The sequence below is a fragment of the Stegostoma tigrinum genome, chromosome 10, assembly GCF_030684315.1.
Source record: "Stegostoma tigrinum isolate sSteTig4 chromosome 10, sSteTig4.hap1, whole genome shotgun sequence".
Lineage (NCBI taxonomy): Eukaryota > Metazoa > Chordata > Chondrichthyes > Orectolobiformes > Stegostomatidae > Stegostoma > Stegostoma tigrinum.
Window position 1 is genome coordinate 25,748,516 of NC_081363.1, and position 17,613 is coordinate 25,766,128.

The following is a 17,613-nucleotide window of genomic DNA, read 5'->3' on the forward strand; positions in this document are numbered from 1 at the left end:
CCCGTCGTAAGTCTTGGTTCCTCATGCTCATCAAAACTTTTGTTGGACTTTTCCATTAGTCACAATACGAAGAGCTATTTTAGAGACAAGGGATTTTAATTACAGCAAGTTCTAAAACATCAGCAGTTTTAGACATTACCTTACTCTCTGATCCTATGTGGTCTCCTCCTGTGATGACACATCTAAGAATTTCTGGAAGGTGATCTAGAAGTGCATCCAACACCTAGATATACAAAACAATGAGTCATGCTGTTATACAGCGTAAATGTTACACAGCATACAGCATGGAGTAAATTATAGCAAAATTGTAAAAGGGATTATTCCACAGATACTGCGATCAAAGCATAGACATACATTTTGGTATAAGTACATATTGTACACTTTTAAAAATACAGGTCATTGCTCAAAACAAGATTAAGTTGTGTCAACCATAATGAGGTAAATTATTTAATACTGTCAGTGACTCATTTAATAAAAATATTCAACTAGAGCCATCAAATCTTCTCTTTTCTATGGTCTTCCCAGTATTTAACGGGAACATATGTCTGCTCATCCATTTCTGAGCTTTGGACAAGCTGTTTGATAATTAAAAGACAGACATCAGTTTTTCATTACACAGTAATTTTTTAATGTACTAAGTATTACTTATTTACAGCTAGTTAAATTATCTGAACAGGGGTGTTTCTAAATAGGTTAAGTAGTGTTAACAGTTGTCAATGTTAAATAGTAGAAAAGGTAGCAATTTTCTAAAGGAAATGAAGACCTCAGCATCTAGTATGCTTGAGGAAGATATGTAATATGAACCTGAAATTGACCCCTAAACAGATTTCTCTAAGCTGCATCATCATCAGACTTCACTATTTGTACTATTATTACATTTAATTAAATGTTATCTGATTTTTAATTCCCAAAGTCCTTTACAACTGATATTTTCTACTACTGATCAAACCATTAAGTAGAAGACAGGAAAATACAGAGGGATTTTCTTTCAAAACTTTGAAGAACTGCACAAAATCTTTAAAATAAAAAAAAATCCATATAGATTTTGGACACTTTCCATCTCCCATATCAGGCAGATAACTGATTTGTTTGAATAATTCTGTTGACAAGAAGAAATTAAAGCTGAATTCTTGACAGACAGGAAGAGTGTAAAGCTAATTCTAGTTCTCTTAGTCAGAGCCTTTGGGCTTAATTAAATGCATAACTGTATCATTAACCTTCGATTTAAAAAATGAACAAGGTTACTTGGAACATTATTGTTGAATTGACTTTTCAAGAATGCAATATCCTTGAACCACCCTTGATAATTAATACTAAATTGTATTTGGACAAGTGTGAGGTGAGCCTGCATTAGAAGAAAAAGCCTCTCAGTGTCATTCATAATTCTGATGCTTTATTTTTCATGCAAATCGACAGACTCTCTTTTCACAAGATAAGTATCACAATCTTACACTAGGGTGATCTACCATGTAGTAGTTACTGAGACTTAAAATAACCCTTTCAGAAGTCTTCCTTAACACAAGAAGAAAATTTCTAGTTAGGACAGTATTGTCTAGGTTCATTTTTTATGGAATTCTCAAGATATACATAGTTTGAATTACATTTTAACAAGAAAGAAATTGCTATTATGAGAATTTTCAGGAACACAGCATCGCACAACACATCTCCCCTTCGCCCAATGCATCCCAAAACCAGCCCAGCTTGTCCCCTCCCCCCACTGCATCACAAAACCAGCCCAGCTTGTACCCGCCTCCCTAATCTGTTCTTCCTCTCACCTATCCCCTCCTCCCACCTCAAGCCACACCTCCATTTCCTACCTACTAATCTCATCCTGCCTCCTTGAACTGTCCGTCCTCCCTGGACTGACCTATGCCCTCCCTACCTCCCCACCTGTACTCTCCTCTCTACCTATCTTATTTTCTCTCCATCTTTGGTCCGCCTGCCCCTCTCTCCCGATTTATTCCAGAACCCTCTCCCCATCCCCCTCTCTGATGAAGGGTCTAGGCCCAAAATGTCAGCTTTTGTGCTCCTGAGATGTTGCTTGTCCTGCTGTGTTCATCCAGCTTCACACTTTGCTATCTTCGATTCTCCAGCATCTGCAGTTCCCATTATCTCTGATCATAATATTATTTGGGACTATCTGATGGAAATTTTCCATTTTAGATCTTTTGAGCATTTTGAAGGGTGCTTTGGTCGAGGTTTGGTTTATTACATTCCTAATAAAATCTAAAGTGATGCAGTAACTGTCTCCTAGGAATAAAAACCCAGACTAAAATGGACAGACACAGCTTCTTGACAATGTACGTTATCTTCGGTAAGAAAGAAAAGTAACAATTGGGATTTGCAAGCTTTATTGGGTTGATGCTTTTTGAATGATCAGTCAGATTATATTTCAAGCCATGCTGAAGTATCCTACATTATAGACATAGACAGATAAACAGGCTGATCAAAGATATGATAATTTCCTGTGCAACTTTGTGATTTCAGATGGGCAATTTTAGTAATGGAGAAAATAAATCTTTTCAGAGATCACTTTTGCTGTCTGAACATTGATGAAGTGCCAATCTAACCCTGGCAAATACATCCCACTGTCCAAAGTTCTACTCAAGATCCTTATTTAACATGCATATTTACCTGGATATCAGCCCATTCATACAAAGTTCCCCATCTATTTGCATTTCTTTCTTGTCCATTTCCTCCCTTCCCACATCTATTTCTTCTTTAGCAAAATATCACTTTGACTCCATTCTTAATTTTTCTATCTGTTCTAACCACATAATCACAATATATAATTTCCATTCATAGCTCCTTTGTAGCCAGGTTTCTTTTAATGCTGGCGCACCTAGAGCTTCCTGTGAAACAGTTGTTTGCAGTTCACTCAGTTTGTTTTCCTAGAACCTATGCATCACAATGCGCCCATTTTAATCCATTTGCTTGCTTTCTTTAAAAAAAGCAGTCAAACACCTTTTCTTTCTCCACCTTTGCTACTGAATATGCCTTTACACATTCTGTAATTTCTTTTATGTCAGTAGTCAAATTTCAGCACCGAGTTGACTTCCAGTCAATGTGGTGCACCCCAGAGGCTGTCCTCGACCTTACTTGTGCCCTTTTATCAGGTGTTGATCCAGGCCATTGATCAACTGATACATCAAAATGTCATGCTCAGTTCTCCATCTGTCCTGTGACTGAAAGTTGACTTGTGGTGAACTGACCTAAAGTCTCTAGTGTGTAGAAGAAAATAGAAATTGGATGAGGACAGCACTACCACCTTCCAGGCTGTTTTGTCTACATTCCAATAATGTAACAGTAACTACATTTCTAAAGTACTTTATTGGTGGTATATCTTTTGAAATATCCAAAAGTGAAAAAGGTGCTATACAATGCAAATCCTTTCGTTTTCAATTTACACAGAATTTAGAAAAATAAATATTTCTGAAAGTTAGTTATCAAGAAAAGTCACACTACTGGACACAATTTTTAACACATGAGTTGGCATATGCAAATTTCTTGGTGTACAAATGAGTTTTCCAATAAAGACAGGCCACAAATGAAATATGGGATCTGTAGCAATTCTGAAACAAAACTGTAGGGTAGAAATGGAAAGAAAACCTGAATTTCAAAACCAAAAAAAAATTTGAAAAATGGGAGAGTAACATTTTTTTATGTTAAATTCATAACATGCTATTTACCTTACCTCTAATGATTCATCTTGTAAAAGCGCAATCAGTTCTTTGTGAACTATGTGAACACTGGAGCCTAGCAGCTTAATGACCTACAAGTACAAATATGCAAAACATTACACATTAACCCAGTTGAAGTATATTTCACTCAAGTAACAAATTAATCAATTTGAAGAACTTGTAGAAAGTTAAATAGTACCAATTTTCTAACAGAAAAGATAAACATTTCTAAAACCAAAGTAACCATTATGGACCAGACCAAAGCCCCTCAAAATATATTAGAAGATAGCCTAGACCCTAATTTTTTCATATTTTAAAGGTAAGTGCATTGTATTTTAGATACAATTTGGTCAAACTACTCCACTTTTAGCAAAACACGCTTCTACATTAAGTTAAAAATACAATCAAAGTAAAAAAGAAAATAATTGGCTTAACTGTAATGTTATCAAAATGTGTAACAAAATATATATAAATGATTAATAATTAATTGCTTAATATAGTAACACCCCAGAAATACACCCTTGCCAAAGAAATATTCAGTAAAATAGATTGTCTCATATGCAATTCTAGCAGCAGGAAGAGAACCCTTTCAGCTGTAACAGAGAAAGGAATAGAGCTTCCACAGCCAGCTTCAAGACCTCAGCAACTGCTACTGAAAGCTAAACTACAAATTCTGGCTCCGTGGGAGCTTGATACCACCCATTTAAACTGCTTCTATTGTTCCAACTTTTAAAAAAAAACCCAAGCTGTTCGCTTTATTGGCTTTGAGCACACTGTTCAACATCTGTCTCAACCTCTTTTCATTAAAAAAAGGGCAAAATATACCTCTTAAAGCCATAGTACCTTCACAAGCATCCATTAAGCATTAGTACTTTACAAAAAATAATTACTTGGTTGAACTTGTCCACCCTCTCTCTAAATTTCAGTACTACATCCCTTCATTCCTAAAAATCTGGCCCATTGTGCATCCTGAAATTCCTTCTCTCCACCAGTGGTATTGTGCATTCAATTATTCTGGTCTTGAGCTCTGGAATTTCCTTATATACTTCTTCAAGTTCCCACCTCCCTTTCCTTTATGATTTCTTTCCCAACAAATCATACTAAATGCGTTGACGTTTGGCTGGCATGCATTCAAAAAATAACAGTGCATGAATCTCACTAACGAGAATTACAGGTTCAGCTGCAGGCGGTGCCATAAGTGAATTTGACTCTTGCAGAAATGCAAATATGCAGGCAAACACAACATACAAAATTTCAGTATGAATCACAGATAAGATTATCGCTGATATGATCTGGATACATTGGGGTTCAAGTATTGATTTCTGGTGGTGAAAATTGGTGCTGTCAAAGAGCCATCAGAAGCAAAGTTGAGAGTTTGATAATATCTAAATGTGACAGAAATGGCTTGGAATGTTTACCCAAACATCTTTTAGCCATAATTTTCATTTCACAATGGCACAAATAAAGAAAACTCATGCAAGATGATTTTATGGCTATAGTGAAAATCTCTATCTCTTAAGATAGTGAGGTAATTAAATATCTTTCAGGTATAAGTGAAACAATTCTTTTTAGGGTAAGGATTATCAGTGATGGATGGAAATAGGGAATTTAAAACTCAAACAGATCAGCTGTGATCTTTTTGAATGGCAAAGCAGCCTTGAACAATCTACTTCTATTTTACAGGCTCATATCTCATCTATGAAATCAGGTCTATAGTTTTGTGTTTGAATCAATGGTTAAATAGGATCTGGAGCCCAGTGACCCTGACAGTCCCTAATATAGGCAGTGAACATGTAATTGCTGTGTAAGTGTCACAGTACAGAATTGTTAATTATATGTTCCATTACTTTGTTGATGACTAAAAGTAGGTTACTGGGACAGTGGCTTTTGCTTTGGGTTTATACTACATTTTTTGCAAATAGGACATATCTTGGCAATTTTCACTGTGCCAGGTAGATGCTAAATTATAGTTATACAACAGCAATTTGATTCCGGATGCAGTTGATTTTGGAGAATATTCTCTGCACTTTCACTGAGATGTTGTGAGAATCTATAGGCGTTTTGCTATGTGGAATACACTCAGCTGTTTCTTTGTATCACATGGAGTGAATTATTTTAGCCAAAGTCTGACAACTGTGATAAGGGGCATCATGAGCATGCTGGGCACACCACCTGAGCATAGAAATAAAGTCTTTTGCATTCTATCAACAAGTCATAGGGGAAAAATAAAAGTAATACTTGGAAATGAACATACTGATATAGAAGACAATTTGGACCTGTATGTCTCATTTGTAAGTTTTACTATTTTTTAAAATTTATGTCACTTAGAGTTGAAAAGGAAACTTTACCAGTATGCCACATTCAAGTGCCCTCCTGCCAAGAAACACACGTGTAAGTTTGCCTGAAGTAAAATTCCACGCTTCAAGTGAGGAGATTGCAAAGGTTCACCTTACTACAGTTATCACATACCAGTGAAAGAAAAATTCATATGGCTAAGAGTTGAGCAGCTCACCAGAAAAAGGCAGGATTCTCATGGAATAGAAAAGAGAGCCCAGTTATCATGAAATTTCCAGTGTTGAGTCACTGTATTCCATACAATGTTTCTAAGCAACTATATTTGGACGACTTAATCATTCACTTTGAGGTTGAATGTTTTATCTTCCCCTTTGTTTCTCAACTATTCTCTGGCCTTGAAAGCTTCAAGAGGTGACTATTTTATTTACAGAGCAATTACTTCCATCTATCCAAGTAAGAAGCAATTAGTGTCGCACTATGTGCTGGAGGCTTTGTTGAAGCAAGCACTGTTTGTGTCTGACTTGAGAAAGCTCATTTTCCTCAGCCTAGAAAAGGAGATTGCAATTATTCACATCAGAAGCTGAAAGGTCACTTGCCAAGAAGTTGTGGTTTCCAGTTTGTACCATATCCAGAGTCAAAGCCATTTAGATAACAATAGATAGAGCAATGAAGCTCACAACTAGCACTCACCAAAACAAATAAAAGAGGTCAGGCACTTTGTTGGCTGGGTTTATTCTGAATACATCATTGCAGGTCAGAAAGTGACAGAAGATAGTCACACTCCAACAATTTTATTCCTCGTTTACTCCTTTTTCCACTTCTGAAGAAATTGATTAAGGGCACAAGAGACTACAGTCATGGTTACGGCACTGAGGATGAATGTCAGCAGACTATCCTAGTTAGACTTGATCTTAACGTTTCTCAACATCAACACACAGATGAATACTGAGGCATGATAACCACTACAGCTTTAAAAGTAAGCTTGATTTTGATTTTAAGATGCTGTTGATATCATTTCATATGTCATCCTCTGTACCACAATCCTAAACCACAAAGCAAAACTGTGAAGAGTTAGCAGTAAACACTTACTTCATGGAAGCCAGTGGCAACAGTGCGTCGGACAAGAGTTTCAGGATCATGGCAGAGGGTTGAAAAAGTGGAGTAAAGTTCAGAGTAGAAACATTTAGGATCCACAAAAAGTATCATGGCCTGTGTGGAAAAATGGAAAATTAAGCAAAACAAATTCAATTTATCCTCAAATGATTAATTTATTTCGGACCAAACAATTCTGCAAATGTTCAAGCTATAAGGTCTAGAATATCTTACAACACCTACAAACTTAAGCCTGGATTTTCATCTATGAGGTAGAAGGAGGTGGGAAAATTCTCAGCTCTGTCTGTCCATCTCATGACAATGTGCCAGGAATGACTGGATCTTCACTGTCGACTGACATGTGAGAGATGCAATCAGGTCAGCCGAACTAGAAAAGAGTCTACAGGCAGCAACATGGGCTGCCAGCTGCAGAGACAGGCTGTTTAAAAAACCTGTCTCTGTGTTATGGGACTTTGTCCTGTTTTAATGAAGGAAAGTAAGGGCCTCTAGCCTTCACCTCTCAAAACTTAATACATTCTTCATTTTCTATCTGCGAGGAGCCCCATGTTCCATCATATCCTCCAAGCATGGCTATGCCCCAATACACCACCCTCAAGCCTCACATATCAGGCTATATCCTCCCACACAGAATCCACCATGCCTGATTGAAATACTTCCATGCCCACTCAGTGCATATGGGAGAAATGAAGACTATAATGAGAGTAAAACTTCAGTCACTATATTCTTCCATTAAAAAAAAGCTTTTTATAACAGGCCATTAAAAGTGATTAATCACCCAGACCCTTTAAAATATCAACAACAGAAAACATAAGCATTTGAAACCTCTTAATCCTGTGTGAATGTATATTATGAAATTGACAGTACAGATCAGAGCACCAGCAGTGTCAATTAAACGAGGTGTCTGGTGTTCCAACAGAGTAATAGTCAGTTGAGATCTCCATTAAGCCCTACTGCAGCCAGACTGGGTTTTTCTTCCTTTCATGATGACCTTCTTTATAGTTCCACCTCAAACCAAACTCTAGTTTACCCTACTCGCAACTCCTCTTTTGGTTCAGCATCTATCTTTGTCTAATCATATCGTTATAAAACAATTTTGGCACTTGTTCATTTTAAGGTGTTACATAATCTGAACTACTATGGTAGATTAGAATTTATACCTCATTCTGGTGAAGTAGACATGAATGGAAAGTCATAGTTTCTCAGGACGCTTTTAAGTAATTCAACCATCATTTTGAAGTCATATATTCTGTTTTTACTCATATGGCAGTTTGATATTTAATGAGAAAAAAGAGCTTGGTGTCCATAGTCCAGAAACAAAACTTTCCAATTTATTAATTCTAAAGTTCACATTTATTATGAAAGCTGCTTATGTAAACTGCAGTCCACTCTATCAAATGGTACTAGGGCCACTTTGCATCTCCATATCAAATCCACTGTTTGGTTGTATAATACGAAGTTGTTGATTCTTCTACAGTTGGTTAGTTGTAAGGGAATGGTTTAATAATGTTTCAGGCCTGTTAAAAATGTACGTTGCAAAATGTATGATGGCTTTAAGGCCTCATTCCTCTACCATTATTAGACAAATTTTTAAGGACCTCCTCTCAGCCATTAACCGAAATTAGTAGATGTAGTCTCATCGTCCAACCTCTGCCAAATATTGAGAAATAGCTAGCCCCTTCTGAATCTGAAATACTCCATGTCCTCATTGTGATTGCTTGCTCCAGTTGGTTAACTATAGACATAGCATATGCTCATTCTTCCCTCCTGTATATAGAAAAATACTTAGAACAGAAAAAAGAACATTCTGCCAAAGGTTTGAAATGAATGTTATGTAAATAGTCAATATTATTTTCAATATTCTAAAATAGTTCTCCTTTCTCAGCCCCTTTTCCATTTCTATTCTTGACCACCTCCTGTGTTCAGGTCCCCCAATGTCTTTATTGCTTCTTCCATATTGTAACCTACATCCCTCTTATTCTTGCCCTCCCTTTACCTAACAGGGAAGCAGGAAACAAGAATAGGTGGGATGAGTACAGTGAAGGATCTACATCTTTCCTACAAACTTGTTCCAACAAGGAGCCTCCAGAGGATCGTAGCAGGTTTCATCACCTTAACACACACGCTACCACCTCTGAACCATGAAGAAAGGAAATGAGACACAAAACAGGACGGTAATAACTGGTAGAAAATGAAGAAGCGATGGAAGAAAAACAAAATATCAGCAACACAGACTCTTGGAGACAGGTGCTGTAGTCCACATTCCCCATAATATACATGTGTGTGTGTGTACAGTGTGATCTTCTGGGCAGTGAAGAATAAAACAATTCTACAGGTTAATGTTACCATTTTATAATCAGCACTTACTGGCAAGTTGTAGGCACAATTCTGTCTGACAGATACATATTTCGCATCCATATCTGCTGCATAGAATTGAGTTGTGTGATCACTTTGACCGTTTTCTTGTTGTAGACCTAATGTACTAAATTTCTTGTAGAAATCCAAAAACCACAGATGTTGTTCATCCGTTAAATTCCCTGAATGGCATAAAAAGGTAATGGTTGAAAATAGTATGTCTTAACATTTGATGTTAGATATCACTAACGAGATCTCCAAACCTTGTTCTAATTAGTCAATCTTAGTGAGGTTGTTGACTTACTCGCCGAGTTGGCTCATTTTCACTCGGACATTTTGTCACCATGCTAGGTAACATCATCAGTAAGGCCTCCAATGAAGCAATGTTGTTCTCCTCCGCTTGGAATTTATACTGTCTGGTCTGTTATGGTATAACACTCACAACCAGAGCTAGAAATCTTTTCTAAAACCTTAGTCAATCTTAAATTTAGCCATTAGATTCCTCAATATTGTATGGTTACCACTCTGTACACCCCTTTGACATACAACCTACCAATTTTACATCTCCATTTGCTCATGCTGGCACTTATTTTGCTTCTACTGCTAAATGTTACACTTATGATTTTTCACTAATTCAACACAGACAATATCATATTTTACCAAACAATATTCCCATCTTTCCCACTTTTATCTGCAGCTTCTGTTCCCAAAATCTCGATTTCACATTTAACTTATCCCTAGTTTATCACTGTCCCAAAGTATACAAGAGTTAGCGAGTTTTGAGAAGATTTGTAGCTCAGGTTGAGGTTCTAGATGTGAGTTTGCTCACTGAGATGGAAGGTTCGTTTTCAGACGTTTCGCCACCATTCCAGGTAACATCATCAGTGAGCCTCCGGTGAAGCACTGGTGTTATGTCCCGCTTTCTATTTGTCTGTTTAGGTTTCCTTGGGTTGGTGATGTCATTTCCTGCATTGGTGATGTCATTCCTGTTCTTTTTCTCAGAGGGTGGTAGATGGGCTCTAAATCAATGTGTTTGTTGATGGAGTTCCGGTTGGAATGCCATGCTTCTAGGAATTCTCGTGCGTGTCTCTGTTTGGCTTGTCCTAGGATGGATGTGTTGTCCCAATCAAAGTGATGTCCTTCCTCATCTGTATGTAAGGATACTAGTGATAGTGGGTCATGTCTTTTTGTGGCTAGTTGTTGTCCATGTATCCTGGTGGCTAGCTTTCTGCCTGTCTGTCCAATGTAGTGTTTGTCACAGTTCTTGCAAGGTATTTTGTAAATGATGTTCATTTTGCTTGTTATCTGTATAGGGTCTTTTAAGTTCATTAGCTGCTGTTTTAATGTGTTGGTGGGTTTGTGGGCTACTCTGATGCCAAGAGGTCTGAGTAGTCTGGCAGTCATTTCCGAAATGTCTTTGATGTAGGGGAGAGTGGTTATGGTTTCTGGGCACGTTTTGTCTGTTTGTTTGGGTTTGTTGCTGAGAAATCGGCGGACTGTGTTCAGTATGATCTTAGATGCCAAGTGCATTCATTCACCACTTATAAGCAGAATGCCATTAGCTATGGCCAACTATCAACTCCATCTTCTCTCCATACCATGCAGAAGGTTCAGGCCCTCTCAGATGCTCTAACTAGTTTCATGCAAATTCCTTTCCTAAACACTAAATTTCCATTCATCTGTTCACATGAAGAATTACTAAACAGGAATAATCCCAGTAAACTTGCTCCAATATAATGCACTACATTCACATTGAGAATTGTCCTCCTGCTAATATGATGGCATATTTATATTCATATGTATATATGTACAAAAATAAATATGACTAAAATTAGTAAGCACATTTATTATTGACCACCAAACAATGGGAACAAAACCAAGCAAATTAGCTCATACTCTAATTAGAAAAACATAATTCAACAATTTTTACATTAGCCAAAATTGGAAATGGAAGAACTGCTTGTTCTGTGAAAAGGAGTTTTGTTTCAGTTCTCATTTTAACATTCCAACAGGAAAGATATAATACTTGTCATGGTTAATTTAATTATCCAGAATTAATTAAGCAACTTAAAAGTAGGAAGCATTTTGGAAATAGCACTATAATTAGGTTCAAAGTAAGAATTGTAAACCAAAATGCTTTAAAACTTGAACCCAATAAGAATGGGTTTGTAAGTCAAAATATAATAACGACACATTAATTATCAAATAGAGATGACAGAAAATGGGAATATTTACAATGACTAAAAATGATCAAGTGGATGCTAATAGGGCCAAAAGGGTAGATATGAATGCTGAGAAACTATATAAGAAGGTCAATGTTAATTAAAACTGTAAATAAAAAAGAGCACTTCGTACTTGCAGAGCCGTAATGAAATACCTAAGGCATATTAAAGAAACACAACACAAAAGGAGAATAGCAAGCTGAGAATGCAAAAGCTTTTTATAGTAACAAGAAAGCCTTGAAATAGTTAGGCTAGAGTTAATATAGGCAAGTTTTAGACTGGATATACAGAAAAGCAGAGATAATAAGTACTTGCCTTGGTTTTCAGAGGTGATGGGCATTGGGATTAGAGAACCAGAGGTGGGTGTACATCAGTCAGTACAGGATAGGTATTTTAAAGAAACAAATCATACAAAACAAACCACTCGGTTTTAAGCCAAACAAATCTGAGGAAGTATCAAACAAAGTTCCAACAATAATCTTAGATAATATGCTAGAATAGTGTTCAGAAAACACTTTGTCAAAAGATTTTGTCTTGCACTCATCAGGGTAATTCTTGAATAACAGCAATGCAAAGGAAAATGACATTTATACTATATGAGAAGAGAGTTGCTATTTGATTGGCAGAGACATTGTCATGGAGAATGGTTAATACAGAACATAGAACACAGAATATTATAGCACAGTACAGGCCCTTCAGCTGTGAATGTTGTGCCAACCTGCCAGACCAATCTGAAGCCCATCTAACGTACACCATTCCTAATACATCCATATGCTTGTCCAATGATGACTTAAATGTACATAAAGTTGGCAAATCTACCACGTTGCAGGCAAAGCGTTCCACTCCCTTACTACTCTGAGTAAAGAAACTACCTCTAACATCTGTCCTATATCTTTCACCCCTCAATTTAAAGCTATGCCCCCTCGTGCTCGCTGTCACCATCCTAGGAAAAAGGCTCTCCCTATCCACCCTATCTAACCCTCTGATTATCTTATATGTCTCAGTTAAGTCACCTCTCAACTTTCTTCTCTCTAACGAAAACAGCCTCAAGTCCCTCAGCCTTTCCTCGTAAGACCTTCCCTCCAGACCAGGCAACATCCTAGTAAATCTCCTCCGCACCCTTTCCAAAGCTTCCACATATTTCTTATAATGTGGTGACCAGAACTGTACGCAATACTCCAAGTGCGGCTGCACCAGAGTTCTGTACGGCTGCAGCATAACCTCTTGGTTCCGGAACTCGATCCCTCTATTAATAAAAGCTAAAACACTGTATGCCTTCTTAACAGCCCTGTCAATCTGGGTGGCAACTTTCAAGGATCTGTGTACATGGGCACCGAGATCCCTCTGCTCATCTACACTACCAAGAATCTTACCATTAGCCCTGTACTTTGCCCTCCTACCAAAGTGCATCACCTCACACTTGTCCACATTAAACTCCATTTGCCACCTCTCAGCCCAGCTCTGCAGCTTATCTATGTCTCTCTGTAACCTACAACATTCTTCGTCACTACACACAACTCCATCGACCTTAGTGTCGTCAGCAAATTTACGAACCCATCCTTCTACGCCCTCATCCAAGTCATTTATAAAAATGACAAACAGCATTGGACCCAACACTGACCCTTGCGGTACACCACTAGTAACTGGTCTCCAGGATGAACATTTCCCATCAACCACCACCCTCTGTCTTCTTTCAGCAAGCCAATTTCTGATCCAAACTGCTATATCTCCCACAATCCCATTCCTTCGCATTTTGTACAATAGCCTACTGTGGGGAACCTTATCGAAAGCCTTGCTGAAATCCATATACACCACATCAACCAGTTTACTCTCATAAATGGTGAAATTAATGGTGAAAGTTAACTGCCAAGCTTTGTTTGGATATTGAATCAGGCAGGTTGACTCCAACTGGTCAAAAGATTGCCCCAAGAAATGAATCAGAAAATTGTTATCAACTATTTTGGGTTTAAATATACGGTGTCTGTGTGTACGATTTATTTCTGTCTGCGAGAATAATGGGCTATATATTAATATATTTGACTTCCACTGCATGCAAGTGTCCCCCACTGGAGCTTGCTCTGTCATTTAGTTAGATCATGACCTTAACTACATTTCACTACTTCTCTTTATAGCCCTGGTTACCATTACCTAAAAATACTGTCTTGCCAATCATCATCCACAGCCTTTCTTTGTTGGGTGGGGGTGGTGGTGGGGGAGGAGCGGCACTGATAGGAATTCCATATTTCCAACAAAATGGAATAAATGTTTTCCACCTTTAATCCAGAATGCCCGAGTCTCAATTTGAACATCATGCCCTCTTGTTCAGGATTCTCCCATTGCAAGATATAGCTCCCCTTCATTTATCCTAATGAATCAATGAATAATCGTGAGGTCTTGACTAAATTAACCCTCTCTTCCCTCAAAACCTGATAAGCTCAAAGGAATACAGACTGAGTAAGCAGTCCTTATAATTAAATCTCCCACACACTGGCATCATTTTAGTGAATTTGTAGAGTGCTAGAAAGAGATTTTGGTAGCCCAAGTGCAGTAAATAAATCTTTTAAAAGTAATAAGTTCAAGAAAATAAATTGAATACAAATGGAACATTGGCCTTTATTATTCAATTCTATTAAGATTAAGGGGGAAAAGTTGTGATTCAGAGCCGATGTCCTACTTTATTTGATCACTATGCTTAATTTGGAGCAATGCACCTCAACAAGTATACATTAACTTGGGAAGCAACACATCATAAGTTTGTGAGGATAGTATTAGGGCTCAGAGGCTTAAATTAAGAGGACAAGTTTCATAATTTTGGCTATATTCCTGTAGATCCCTTTTTAAGGTGAATGCATCTTTCCAGGAGTCTTTAAACTACCATGCACAATAATGGTAAAACTGCTGTACTCACTTGGCTGTTGGAAGATGAGTGAACAAAGGACAATAGAAAATAGTCACGTCAGTCACTGAAAATTAACATTGAAAGTAGAAGGAGGGTTGGAAAAAATGAATAGTGGAGAAAACAAAATGAATCCCTCCATTTACCTACATATGTTTTAAACAAACTGTTAAAATGGAGTTAAGAAACTAAATTAAACTTACTAAATTTACCTGAGAGACCATGACAGAGCTTTCCTAGTTGGTGTGACAGAGGTGCAAGAATGCTCTCATCTGCTTTGAATGATTTCTCACAGAACATCATCACCAAGGGAAATATTATTTGGGTACGGTCATCTGACAAGATAATCACAGAATAATGTATCACTGAAATAACAAATGTGAGGAGGAAAATGGGTAGACATTTACAAAAATGGCACCAATATCAAAAGTTTTACTGACTGTACAGATTTCAAAAACTTTATGCATAATGCTATCTTCAAACAGGACTGTTTTGGTAGAAAATATTGAGGTCTACTTTTAGGGGAAAAAAGGTCACTTTATTTTGCGATGCTGTTGAAGTAATACTAGATAACCTGCTTAGACCTGACATCATCAGAATTTGTGTTCTCCAAAATACAGAGATATTTTCCTAAATTATAGATGCTATAATACAATATTAGAAGGCACCAACGCTCCTTGGTATAATCTGATGAAACACAGATTTCTGCAAATGAACTCATCTGTCACTTTTAAATTAAGGATCTATGATATGAAGACTGACAATGATCAAAAATATTCAAATAATTGTGTAAATATGTTAACACAATTCATGTCAATATGAACAATAAAGTTATTTGGGAAGCTGTGTGGAAATATCTTCTGACTCTGGGGTCAATATTACAGAAAAGTGGGATAAATAAAGCTTATTTGTCTCCAGTCCCGAAAAGACAACACTATCTACTTCTAACTTTAGTTCATGTTCATAACAGATGTAATCATTGTGCATTGTTTGAATGTGCTTATTCTTCATAAACCTGAGAATAGCATCTATTTCATCCCCATTATCTAGGGTATTCTATACATTCAGTAATTTGTATGTATTTCCCTATTCCAAAGCACATGAAAGTCCATTGACTTTCCATTGACAATGGTGTAGAATCCGCAATGACAACTAAAGTATTGTGTAATTGTCAGGCTTGAATCAGAAGTATTCAGAAAAACACTTGAACATAAAAACTTTTTATTTATAGTGATCTGGTCACCATAAATTCAGTGTTGCTATTTGCAATCTATGCCTTTCAAGTGAAATACCATGAGTGTCAAGCGTAAAAAGTAATCAAATGTCAAGTAGAAAACCTTCATTTCCTTTGAAGGTTAACTCTTTCTTCATTTCCACCACTTGCAAGAGCTGAAGATCTGCAGAAGATCCTAACAGGGAACATCACTTAACTGTCATTCTATGGCAATGGATCTGATTTGTGACAAACTGCTAAAGATCAAAAGGTTCTAACTCCAAGCATCCAGTATTTTTATCTTAAGGAGCATGGTCAATTTTGATTTACTTATCTAAAGAATCCGAAAGTACAAACAGTACACTTAATGTAATTTTCCCTTCTTGAAGAATATAAAATTGGAGGGCATTTTCAGGCTTACAAATTGTAAAATGTTCAGCAAAAATTATAATAAAAATAATTTCTGTTCATTATTGTAGCTAACTTTCCAATAAATATTGCGCTTCCAAGTACATATTAACTAGCTGAAAATTGATTTCTTAAAAAATCACGATGGAAACATTTTTATTTTAGACTGGAATTGAATAGCTTAACTCAGAGGGGTGATTAATCATAAATAACAAATTAATAAAGTCAATCTTAAAGTAAGCATGGTTAGGGCTGTTGTTGACTTTTGACCCCATATAAAACCGTGAGACATAGGAGCAGAAATTAGGCCATTCGGCCCATTGAGTCTGCTCTGCCATTCAATTACAGCTGATAAGTTCCTCAACCCGATTCTCCTGCTTTCTCCCTGTAACTCTTGATCCTCTCGATAATCAAGAACCTATCTATTGCAGTCTTTTAATGACCTGGCTTCCACAGCCTTCTGTGGCAGTAAAGTCCACAGATTCACCCCTCCCTGCCGAAGATGTTTCTCCTTATCTCCATTCTAAAAGGTCTCCCCTTTTCTCTAAGGCTGTGGTCTTGGGTCCTAATTTCTCTTACCAATGGAAGCATCTTCCTAACATCCAGTCTGTCCAGGCCATTCAGTACTCTGTAAGTTTCAATTAGATTCCCCCCTCATCCGTCTAAACTCCCATGAGTTTAGTCCCAGAGTCCTCAAATGTTCTTCATATGTTAAGTTTTCCATTCCTGGGACCATTCTCGTGGACCTCCTCTGAACCTGTCCAGAGCCAGTACATCCTTCCAGAGATATGAGGCCCCAAAATGGCACACAATACTCCAAATGCGGCCTGACCAGAGCCTTATAAAGCCTCAGTAGAATATCCCTGCTGTTATATTCAAGTCCTCTCAAAATAAATACCAACATTGCATTTGTCTTCCTGACTACTGACTCAAACTGCAAGTTTCCCTTAAGAGAATCCTGGACTAGAGCTCCCAAGTCTTTTTGCACTTCAGACTTCTGAATTTTCTCCCCATTTATAAAATACAGCATGCTTTTGTTCCTCTTAACAAAGTGCATGACCTCACACTTTCCCATGTTGTACTCCATCTGCCACTTCCTAACTTGTCCAAATCCTACTGCAGCCTTCCCACCTCCTCAATACTACCTGTCCCTCCAACTTTCTTTGTGTCATCTGCCAGAATGTCCACAGTTCCTTCATCAAGATCAGTAATGTTTAAGTGAAAAGTTATAGTCCCAATACTGAATCTTGCGGAATACCACTCGTCACTGATGCCATCCCGAGAAGGACCCTTTTATCCCTACACTCTACTTTCTGCTAGACAACCAATCTTCTATCCATGCTAGCATCTTGCCTCTAACACCCTGGACTATTATCTTACTCTGCAGCACCCTGTGCGGCACATTGTCAAAGGCTTTCATGAAATCCAACGTCC

General features: G+C 37.4%; 1 protein-coding gene across 5 annotated transcripts in view; it reads right to left on the reverse strand.

The window, feature by feature from the left end:
• ppp4r4 (protein phosphatase 4, regulatory subunit 4) overlaps nt 1–17,613 on the reverse strand; it is a 228,028-nt gene that overhangs the window by 55,220 nt on the left and 155,195 nt on the right. For 3 of the 5 annotated variants that reach the window (XM_059649055.1, XM_059649053.1, XM_059649057.1), the window contains 5 exons: nt 14,762–14,893; nt 9,453–9,622; nt 7,065–7,184; nt 3,695–3,772; nt 140–223 (listed from right to left, as the gene is read on the reverse strand). In XM_059649055.1, the coding sequence (XP_059505038.1) occupies nt 140–223; nt 3,695–3,772; nt 7,065–7,184; nt 9,453–9,622; nt 14,762–14,893 (584 nt within the window). The remainder of the gene's footprint in view (nt 1–139; nt 224–3,694; nt 3,773–7,064; nt 7,185–9,452; nt 9,623–14,761; nt 14,894–17,613) is intronic. The other 2 variants (XM_059649056.1, XM_059649054.1) reach the window with 1 other exon arrangement.